Raw genomic sequence first — 11,796 nt, 5'->3', positions numbered from 1 at the left:
ATATAGAACTTTTAGCTACACTTACTCTAGAAGGGACTGAAAGATGCCTACAACTACTTTACACATTTTAATTGCAAAATTACTAATTCAGGACAATCCAAGATGTGATCATCTTTGGAAAGCAACACACTTTTAGGGACCTTTGGGATACAGTATTCTAAAAACAAAATAAAACAAAATGTAAATCAAGGGCCTGCTTTTAAACCAAAACCTAAACCCCTATGAATAAGTGTGTTTAAAATGAATCCCTGCCATGCCTGGCTCCAAACATCCACAGATAAAAGCCCTGAGTACAATCACAAGCAACCTGAGGCCTATCTGCGTTTCAGGTACTAAATTAGCCTGGTAGGTGAAGATGGGAGTCTAAAAGTAGACCGGTAATGCCAGCTCACCCATTCCAGAGAAGGAAGGGGGTTCGACTCGCTGCACTGGACTCACCTGTTGAAGGAAATGCATCTCATATGCAGCAACAGCTGAGACACGCACTTGGCCCCTTACAAGTGATGTATGTGGCAGCCTTCAATGGACGTGTTTGAGAACATGCATGCCTTTAGGGGAAGGCACTGCATATCTTTATACTTAGGACGATGTACACAGCCCACTTCGAATATGAGTACGAGAGAGAAAATCAGAAAACCCTGAAGGCAGCCTAGATGAAATTTTCCCAGCACTGGTGATCACCCACAGGGGCAAAGATCTGTCTAGCTCATTCTCATTGGCAGGGGAAGAGCTGATAGTAGTCAAATGGGGAGTTGAAAAGATTAAATAAAAAGAATAAACAGAATATATGTAAGGTTAAGTCTCTGCAATATTTTGATTAAAAAAAGCAAAGTTAATTAGTGGGTTGCATCAAATGAGAAAACTATACTTGTAATTTTTGGCAAGTTCCAAATTCAGTGATAAAAAACACAATATTTTATGAATGGCCAATAAAATTTATTTAACAGTGCATGTACATGTCTTTACATATTTACAAGCAAATATTAAAATAGATGATTTTAAAACTCTCATTCAAAGTTTTTTTATGAAAACAAAAATAGGCTTTGCTTTTAGTCCACGTTCTTGAAAGAGACAATTGCGTGAGAAACAATGACATTTTTTCAATATGACATTTTACTTTGTGCCTGTTGTAATACAAAGTTTAAAAAGCACAGTAAAGAGGAGCTACCAGGAGAAGTTATAATCACCACTACTGTCCAGAGTACTGTTATGAATAGGGGGTAACTGGGTCAAGCTAAGCATGCACCACAACAGAGTCAAAAACATACAGAGATGTGGCAATGAAACAGGCAAATTCAAATCACATACATCATTGAAACAGGCCAAATACAACACTGTACACAAAACAAAAACTCAAACTTTGGTCCATTATAACATTTAACAATTTTACAATTAAAATATTTTATTTCTTTTTACAGTTTTAGACCAATATTAATATTAGATATACAAGGCTATTTACAACTGCACAATGCTATGTATAAAATAATTTAGTTTAAAAAAAAGACAAATATTACAGCTGTTTAAAAACAAATATGTACAATCATTTACATATATTTATATAATGTATGACCAACAATGAACAATTATTTTTACTAAACAATGAAAATTTTTAAGCACTCTTACAAGCAAATCAAAACTATGTGGCTAGTCTTCATTACAGTATCACTTCAGAGTAATACAATCTCTAATAATAAATCTGAAAATATTTCTGTTAGTGTAACTGAAACACATTCAAATTATTCAAATCTGTAGCTTCCAGCGCTAACAGGAATTAACAAAACATCTGTTTAAAAGTGCTTGTAAACAATTCAGCTCTTCATTCAGTAACTTTTAGTACAATACATCAGCTGTTCGGATTGCTTTTGGACCTGCCATGCAATCATTCCTAGTGAAAGGAAGCAAAGGCCTTCACCCATGTTTCACTTTCTTGACTTTATAACAATGACACATGATTTCCTATGGTTCCTGTCGTGGACACCAAACCTGCTATCCTTAAACAGCAGCAGCAGTGTTATTTCAAAGAGCAGCAGCTGTCTACCACAAGCATCTGTGTCTATTCAACAACTGCATATACGTTTTTTCTGGGTGGCACTTTCTGCTAATGCCACCTGCTCTTTGCATCTTTGTTAAAACCTCACTTATAGAACAGTGTCTCATTCATATTGGTGTTAGTTCAAAGTCATCATTAACTTCGACCAGTGGTACATAAAACTCTGGAACCTCATATATACTGATAGATTTGTAAGCAGACATGTCGAGTTCCTGGAGTTTCAGCTGCCATTCCAATCTCTGTACTGCATTCAAGGCTGCAGCTTCATGTTGTTGTCTCATAAGAAGGCATGTCTGGTAAAAGAAAAAAAAAACATAACTACTTTCTGTTTGACAGAAGGCAAAAATATACAAGTATAACAGTTAAAAGGATTACTCAACAAGAAAATTATTGCTATATACCTGAAAAACAGAAGAAAAATTAGAACTGTATCTGCATGCTAAATGTAAAAAAAAAAGAACAGTATCAGTTATTACAAGGAATGACATTGTTAGTTCTAATGATGTTATGCAGAAGAGGGGGAAGGCATGCCAGAGGCAGGAGCAAAGTTAGGAGTGTGCAAGTGAGGGTAGGAACTTTGAATTTTGGCAGTATGACAGGTAAAGGGAGAGAGCTAGCTGATATGATGGAGAGAAGGAAGGTGGACATAGTGTGCGTGCAAGAGACCAGATGGAAGGGTAGTAAGGCTAGGTGTACTGGAGGCAGATTCAAATTGTTCTACCATTATGTGGATGGAAGGAGAAATGGGGTAGGGGTTATCCTGAAGGAACAGTATGTCAACAGTGTTTTGGAGGTGAAAAAACAGTGACATAGCGATGTTCATGAAGCTGGAAACTAATGATGTGATGATGAATGTTGTTAGAGCACATGCTCCACAAGTTGGGTGTGCAGTGGATGAGAAAGAAAAATTTTGGAGCAAGTTGGATGAAGTGGTGGAGTGTGTACCCAAGGGTGAGAGAGTGGTGATTGGAGTGGATTTCAATGGACATGTTGGTGAAGGGAACAGAGGTGATGAGGAGGCGATGGGTAGGTATGGTGTTATGGAGAGGGATGCAGAAGGTCAGATGGTAGTGGATTTTGCGAAAAGGATGGATATGACTATGGTGAACACATTTTAAGAAGAGGGAGGAGCATAGGGTGACGTACAAGAGTGGAGGAAGACGCACACTGGTGGATTATATCCTATGCAAGACGGCCAGTCTGAAGGAAATTGGAGACTGCAAAGTGGTAATAGGGCAGGTGTAGTTAGGTAGCATAGAATGGTGGTCTGTAGGATGACATTGGTGATCAAGAACATGAGAAGGAGATTGAGGGCAGTGCCAAGGATCAAATGATGGAAGCTGAAAAGATAACTGTAAGGTGGAGTTCATGGAAGAGCTAAGACAGGCAGTGGGTGCCAGTGAAAAGCTATCAGACAGCTGGGCAGCCACAGCAGAGGTGGTAAGGGAGATAGCTAGAAAGGTGCTTGGTTTGACATCTGGACAGAGGAAGGAGGACAAGGAGACCTGGTGGTGGAATGAGGAAGTACAGGAGAATATACAGAAGAAGAGGTTGGCGAAGAAGTGGGATTGTCAGAGAGATGAAGAAAGCAGACAGGAGTACAAGGAGATGGTGTATGGTGAAGAGAAAGGTGATGAAGGCTAAGGATAAGGCGTACAGAGAGTTGTATGAAAGGTTGGACACTAAGGAGGGAGAAAAGGACCTGTACTGATTGGCTAGACAGAGGGATCAAGCTGGGAAAGATGTGCAGCAAATTTGGGTGATAAAGGATAACAAGGGAAACGTACTCAAGTAAGGAGACTGTGTAGAGCAGATGGAAAGAGTACTTTGAGGAGCTGATGAATGAAGAGAGAGAGAGAGAGAAGGTTGGATGATGTGAGGATAGTTAATCAGGAAGTACAATGGATTAGCAAGGAGGAAGTAAGGACAGCTATGAAAAGGAAAGTCTGTTGGTCGAGATGACAAACCTGTGGAAGCATGGAGGTGTTTATGAGACATGGAAGTAGGGTTTTTAACCAGACTGTTTAACAGATTCTTAGAAAGTGAGAGGATGTCTGAGGAGTGTAGAAGTGTACTGGTACAGATTTTTAAGAATAATGGTGATGTGCAGAGCTGTAGTAACTACAGAGGGATAAAACTGATCAGCCACAGCATGAAGTTAAGGGAAAGAGTAGTGGAAGCTAGGTTAAGAAAGGAGGTGATTAGTGAGCAGCAGCAGGGGTTCATGCCAGGAAAGGGTACTACAGATGCGATGTTAGCTCTGAGGCGGTTGATGGAGAAGTATAGAATAGGTCAGAAGGAGTTGCATTCCGTCTGTGGACTTAGAGAAAGCATATGACAGGGTGCCTAGAGAAGAGCTGTGGTACTGTATGAGAAGGATGGGAGTGGCAGAGGAGTACGTAAGAGTGGTACAGGATATGTACGAGGGCAGTGTGACACTGGTGAGGTCTGTGGTAGGAATTACGGATACATTCAAGGTGGAGGTGGGGGTACATCAAGGATCAGTTCTGAGCCCTTTCTCATCTGCAATGGTGATGGATAGGTTGACAGATGAGATCAGACAGGAGTCCCTGTGGACTATGATGCTTGCGGATGACATTGTGATTTGTACCGAAAGTAGGGAACAGGTTGAGGAGACCCTGAAGAGGTGGACATCTGTTCTAGATGAATGAGCAAGAGGACAGAGGAATGGTGAGGCTACAGGGAGTAGAGTTGGTGAAAGTGGATACATTTAAATACTTGGGATCAACAGTTCAGAATAATGGTGAGTGTGGAAGAGAGGTGAAGAAGAGAGTGCAGGGGGGTGGACTGGGTGGAGAACAGTGTCAGGAGTGATTTGTAGCAGTAAGAGTGAAAGAGAAGACCTACAAGATGGTAGTGAGGCCAGGTATGTTATATGGGTTGGATTTACATTGGGTGTGATGAGGACGGACATGATTAGAAATGAGTATATTTGAGCATCAGCTCAGGTTGAATGGTTTGGAGACAAAGCCAGAGAAGTGAGATTACGTTGGTTTGGACATGTGCTGAGGAGGGATGCTGGGTACATAGGGAGAAGGATGCTAAGAATGGAGCTGCCATGTAAGAGGAAAAGAGGAAGGCCTAAGATAAGGTTTAAGGATGTGGTGGGAGAGGACATGCAGGTGGTTGGTGTGACAGAGCAAGATGCAGAGGACAGGAAAAATGGAAACAGTGGAAACAGATGTTCAGCTGTGGCGACCCCTAACAAGAACAGACGAAAGAAAAAGAAGATAGATACATAGCAGTGTACCTTCCCCCAGAAATGCTACCATTTTGTGTACGGCTTGCTGAAAGTGTCCAATGGAGATAATGTCTAAGTGTCCTATGTCCACCTTAAATATAGCATAACCCACGGTGCATGGCAGCAACACTGCACCCAGAAAATCCCTTCTACCACTTCTGATGTGCCCATACAAATTCAGACCAGATGTGTTGTATGGGTATTTGTGGACAGTGCCCAGATGGGTTGTATGGGTATTTGTGGACAGTGCCCAGATGTGTTCTATGGGTATCTGTGGACAGTGTACACATGCTGGTGCTGTCCAAGGTGCATTTTATTCCAAATACCTCTTGCTGCAAAAAGTAGCATATTGGCAGTACAGCACGATGTGTCGGGGCCATGATATGCCTAAAGAAAATACTGGAAACATTGAGTCTACCATCTCTTGTACTATATGCTGGGAATAATTTCCCAGTGTACTTATAGGTTCATACTAGGCTATCTGCTCTAGGGCATTTATAAGCCTAGCCAGAGTGTGTTTGGCTTTCGCCACCCATTTTAAATTAATTTTGCTATGCCCTTTTTCGAGGTTAGTATACTGTGCCTCTAACAGTGACACAGAAGTGATACCCGGGGTAAGCCTATGATCCCCCATCCACTCATCAAGATTCCTCTAGAAGAGAGTCAATGAGGGACTCTGCCTAACCTGGACTGGGATTTTATTCCAGAGTGAAGGGAGCCTCTGGGTTATGAATCTGTCCCTCCAGCATGTCCTATTTATTTCAGTGCTGAGGTTCAAGTCTCTCGAGCGCGTAGCTCGATGGGATTTGGATTTTCTGAGGTGCAGCATGTCCATTAATTCCAGATTGGACATGGCTTTATACGTCAGGCACAGATCGCCTCTGAGCAGGTGGTATGCCACTGAGTAGAGCTGGAGTTTCTTTAACCGGGCAGCATATGGCATCTGTTTGAGCCCTTTGATCCTCTTGGTGAGGTACTTTTGGGGTCTTTCCAGTTGCTGCAGGTGTCTGGTAAGGTACATCCCAAAAGGGGCATTGTACTCAATTATGGGCCTGATGAGGGATGAGTAAAGAGGCACGATGACCTCCCCTGATCTAGATGTGAATCCCTTCATGATTAGGTGGGCTATATAAAATGTTTTTCTAACCACTTTGGCCACGTGGTTGTCAAATGAGAGATTGCTATCAACTTGGGTCCCCAGGTCCCTAATTACTTCTTCTGTACTTAATGGATTACCACCTATGTGGTAATTTGTGGGCACTTTGTTTTTGCCAAAGGGGATGACTATACACTTTTTGACATTTAGCTTTAGGCCATGGCTCTGGCACCAGTTGTCTGTTTCTATGAGGCCCTTTTGGAGGACGCTGATGTCGGCTGGAGAGTAGATTATGGCGCCCAGTTTGCAGTCATCTGCGAACTTGGTCAGCCACAGTCCTTCCGTGTTGGCCTGTACCTCCGAGAAATATATACCGAACAAGAGAGGTCCCAGGACTGAGCCTTGTGGGACGCCACTTGTAACTGGTTTGGAGTCTGACATGGCTCCAGCAATTCTAACCATGTGGGTTCTGTCCTTGAGCCAGTTTGCAACCCATCTAGTGACATAGGGGTTTATATTTAAGCTGGTGAGCTTATCTATAATGCCCGAGTGGGGTATTGTAACGAAGGCTTTTGCGAGGTCCAGGTAGGCTGTGTGGACCACCTTCCCCTCATCAATGACCTTGGTGACTGTTTCGAAGAAATCAACCAGGTTTAAGAGGCAGGATCTGCCCTTAACAAAGCCGAACTGGGTAGGATCCAGTGTCTGCAGGTCCCCAATATCTTTATTTATGAGGTCCATGATGATCCTTTCCATAGCTTTGCAGACCAAGCTAGTCAGGCTTATGGGGCGATAGTTTCCAGGATCCGTTGAGGCACCACCTTTGTGGAGAGGGACCACTGTTGCTGTACGCCACTCTTTGGGTACATATCCTGTGGTAAGGCTGAGATTGAACAGTAGTTTTATGTTTGGGTTTAGCTCTTCTTGGAGTTCATGTAGGACGCAGCCCGGGACACCGTCTGGTCCCATTGATGCTGTGTTTTTTGCTTTGGAGAGAGCGGCTCTTACCTGAGCATCTGAGATGTCAGGGGGGCAAGCACTCTGCTGGGATAGATATTTGCCCTTTTGGTGGGGAGGGGGGGGAGAAGTTTGCGCTGAACCTGTCAGCTAGGATGTTGGCAATGTCTGTGGGTTTGGTGTATTTTTTGTCATTTTGGACTAATTCTGAGCATATCTGGGAATTCCCACCCAGGTTCCTAACATAACTAAAGAAAGCCTTGTGATTAACCTTAGTGTCCTGTGCAATTTTTATCTCGAAGCTGGCCTTAGACGATTTTATGAGTGCCCGTAGTTTTTTGCTAACACTGATCAGAGATGCCTTCCCTTTTTGGGATTTTGCTCTATCATGTAGTAGCTTCCTCCTTCCATTGTATAGTTTGTTTATGGCTGGGGTCCACCAGACAGGACGTCTGCCTTTGGAGGATTGGGTCTTGGTTTTATTTGGGATTGCATGATCCATGCATTCCTGAAAGTGTTCATAGAATGCGTTTATAAAGGATTCTGCGGTCTGGGCCGTATTTTCCACAGGCCCGGGGGCTTTGAAGGATTCCACCTCGGTTTTGAGGAGTGTGAAATTTGCTTTAGAGAAGTTTTTCACTGTGTTTTTCTGGGCAGGGGATGGGGTCGGGATGTGAATATCCAGTGAGATTAGTTTATGGTCTGATCTTACCAGTGAGGGATACACTTCTGGTCTGGAGCATAGAGTCCCCATGTTGGTGATGATCAGGTCCAGTATGTTTTCCCTCTTGTGGGAGTGGTAACAAGTTGTTCCATAGCATTTGAGTTTATAAATTCTAGGAACCTTTGAGCTAGGGTGTTGGAGCTAGGGTAATGCTCCCAGTCTATGTTTGGGTAGTTGAAGTCGCCCAATATAATGGTGTTTGGAGAGACCTTCATATTTTACAGTGTTCTCAGGAAGGCCGAGTGGGGTTCCTGGGTTTGGGAGGGTGGTCTGTAGCAGGCTATAAACTGGAAGGCAGTTTTACCCACTGTTAGTTGCACATGGATAGTCTCTGATGCTTCGTGCTGTGCCACCAACCTGGAGGTGTGGGTATACTTGACGAATATTGATACTCCCCCTCCTTTTCTGGTTCGGTCCAAGTTTTGGGGCCGAAAAGCATGGTATGAGGTATAACCTGGTAGTGCTGGGGTGCTCTCGGGAGCCTTGAACCAGATTTCTGTTACTGCACAGATATCGATGTTCTCCATGCTAAGGAGAGTTTCGAGTGCATGCATCTTGAGGTTTAGACTTCTGGCGTTGAGTAGCTTTACTCTTAGTTTCTTATCCCTTGTGATACCTATGGAGGTGGGTTTGTCTTTTGAGCCTTGCCTAAAAAGGCACTATGGGGGCAGCAAGAGCCTTTGCCAATATCTGAAAGCCCAGGGGTGACAGGTGCAAGCCGTCCCTAGCAAAGCATCGTGGCTTGTCGAGCATGTCATCCCAGGCTGACAGGCATTGGATCCCCTTTGAATGACACCAATACTTAAGCCAATTGTTGAAATTAATCATCTTGTCTTCATATTGTGGCATCATTCTTGGTGAGGGTAAGATGCTACTCAAGGTCAGGGTCATACCAGCCTGGGCTACATGCTCAGAGAGCTCCTCTGTCTCTTTTCATGTAGTCCAGGGAGGTACGTCTCAGGTCATTCACACCAGCATGGATAATGACGGAGTCATATTTGTACTTGCCTTGGAGTGACCTGAGTGCTTGTGTTATGTGGCGGATCCTAGCGCCAGAGAGGCAGCTCACCGTGACCTTCTCCTTGTTCAGTCTGGTGAGCGGGACGTCAGTGTGCCTGACGATAGAGTCACCTATTACAAGTGTATTGGGTGTGTTGTTTAGCCTTAAGGGCTGTGACTGTTCGGCACACTGACTTTGTGAGCTATGTGTTGCACGTGTTTTGTTTTGGGGTAGCGGTTGCTTGGGTGTCTGCTTTGGAGGTCTCTGCTGCTTAGGCAAATTTTTATTTTGAGCCTCCGAGTATGTTTTTGTGTGTTTATGTGTTTGGTTTGCTGTCGTGGTAGGTCTATGTGAGACTGGAATTGTAGTGAGTGTGGTTTCCTTCTCCTCCTGACTGGTTTCGACAGTACTGAGTTGAGAGAGCTTAGCCTCCACTATGGCTATATGGTTGCATCTCTCACATGTGTTGGAATTTGTTGGGAGGAGGAGAGGGTTGTCTGTGTACATGAGGCAGTTGTAACATTGTCTCAAGATTCCCAGATTCACCAGCTGGACCGGAGAGGAGATTGACAACTGACCTTTGGACATGCTAGAATAGTATTGGGAATTCCTTTATAATTGAAAAAAAGGGCCAATGGGGAACAAGGTACTCAAGGGAAGTTTGTGAGGGTGTAGTGCTTTTAATTTTTTAGTGCTGACTTATATAATTGCTTTAGGGAGCAAGTGCCAGGTAATTTAAATGCAATGTGTTACAGGTAACTTAAATGCAAAAATGACAAACGGTAACTTTCTTTCAAGTAAAACAAGGAAATAAGTACGGTAAGCAATGCAGATATCACTAGGGATCCACAGAAGTGCTGAAAAGCCGCGTTTTAGGTGGAATTAGTGTTTCAGGGAAATAACAAGCAAACAAGCATACAAACAAAGCTAGATTCAGCAGGCCTGGGTCTAGTCTATGCTACAGCAAACAAGGTGTACCAATTTCAGTAAGAAACAGTTCAAATATGCAGGCACTATAAGCCTTTTAACCAGAAATTCCCAGCTCAGAAGGGCAGAGTCCAGCCTCTCCTCCCACAAGAGTGCAGACCACGAACCTTCTTAATGTAAAATAACTGGCCTAAAGCCCAAGTGCTTAAACCAGAACTAATACACTTTTAGAATAACAGACACTGAGCCCTCAATCAGCAGTTCCCAACTTAGAAGGATGTAAGCTACCTGTCCTGCCACCACAGTGCAGGCCACAAACCTTCCTAATGTAAAACAACTGGTCTGAGCCCAAGTGCTTAATCCAAAAGACTTAGAATGATAGCTACACTTTAATCAAGTTACTACCAAGCAGTAATAAATACAATTGAGTACTTTAAAGAATGCCTGGATTAGTGCTCAAGTTATACAAACAAAGCTAGATTCAGCAGGCCTGGCTCTAGACTATGCTACTTGATGTGATTTGCTATGGAAAGCTTTTTTTAACAGATGTTGATTAACAATTGACTTTTTCCTTCCTCCCTACAGATGGATTTGCAGCCTCTGGTTGCTTCAAAACATAGGTACAACTGTTTTGGTAAAATTCTGAGGACAGTAGTAAGAGGACTCAGCCTAAATGCCTGTCACAAAATGCACATTGTTGTTACATCAAACACTAAGACTAACAGACCTTTTGAGTTACAAAACTTAATTTTAATCTCAGAAATGTGTAGGCCCTTGAGATACTACAAGCAAGCAAGATGCACTGTCAAGACTTCATGTGTCAGTTACTTGCTGATCTTCCCTAATGAAAAACAGAGGGGTGGATAAACCAAAAGGGAACACAGGGAACGGAGAATGTGATCCATATGAAGAAACATCTGAAATCTGCAACTATAGGAATGTGATGATATTCATATTTTAAATCTAAGGTGACGAGAAAACTCAAATGGGGAATAAGGGTAATAAGCAGTGTCATGAAAAAATTTGAACTTGGGCACCATCATGGACTGGTTCAGAAAATAAAGGCCCTGGTCTCCAAGAATCTTTTTCTGCATCAGAAACGTCCTTGAATAAAACCTTTCTCCTATTTGAGGAGGAGATACAACTATCACTCAGTGGGACAGAACATGCTGAATGATAGGAGGAAAAACAGTTTTGTCTGGTTGGTGAGCTGGAATTCCCAAAGAATGGAGGGAGAGACTCCCACTGCCATCTGTAACCTTAACAGATTACTCTCAGAGCCCATCTGTCAGAAAATATCTGTTGCCAAAGAAAGAAATGGAGGTTCAGACTTTCTGTAAAGGATTTGCCAGGCTGGGGGAGGAGGTATTTCAAATAATCATTCAGACTTGTTTGGGAGGTGGGGGGAGGGGTGCTGGTTTCTTTTTGTAATGTCTTTGCTATGGCTCTTTAAACATCTGCTTACCAGCAGCTTGCTAGGAGTGTTTATTTTGCTTATTTCACTTTTAAAGAAGGTTGTAGAGAGAGATTTAAATCCCATGGCTAACATGGTGAGGGGGGGGGGGGGTGCTAAAAAAATGAAAACCCTTGAACTGGCTTACCTCTCTTCCTCACACTTTTTAAGGGCCTCTGTAGCAGACTGTCAAAAACTAAATCTTTCTCCAAGGAACAATTCAAAATTTCATTTTTACATCATCTGACTGATTCTAACAAATCAACCAAGCAAACATCCTCATAACAGTTCCACAGCTAGCAACCCACGAAATGGCATCAGCACAAT

The 11,796-nt window shown here is 42.9% G+C and overlaps 1 protein-coding gene across 2 annotated transcripts in view; it reads right to left on the bottom strand.

The window, feature by feature from the left end:
• Window positions 1-914: 914 nt before the first annotated feature.
• ANKRD12 (ankyrin repeat domain 12) overlaps window positions 915-11,796 on the bottom strand; it is a 1,254,496-nt gene continuing 1,243,614 nt past the window's right edge. For both annotated transcript variants that reach the window (XM_044066536.1, XM_044066537.1), the window contains one exon: window positions 915-2,343. In XM_044066536.1, coding sequence (XP_043922471.1) covers window positions 2,158-2,343 — 186 coding nt within the window. In that variant the 3' untranslated portion in view covers window positions 915-2,157. The remainder of the gene's footprint in view (window positions 2,344-11,796) is intronic.

The sequence above is a fragment of the Protopterus annectens genome, chromosome 3.part1, assembly GCF_019279795.1.
Source record: "Protopterus annectens isolate FY-2018-M chromosome 3.part1, PAN1.0, whole genome shotgun sequence".
In the NCBI taxonomy this organism is placed as follows: Eukaryota; Metazoa; Chordata; order Ceratodontiformes; family Protopteridae; genus Protopterus; species Protopterus annectens.
This window is presented reverse-complemented; position numbering and strand designations above follow the sequence as displayed.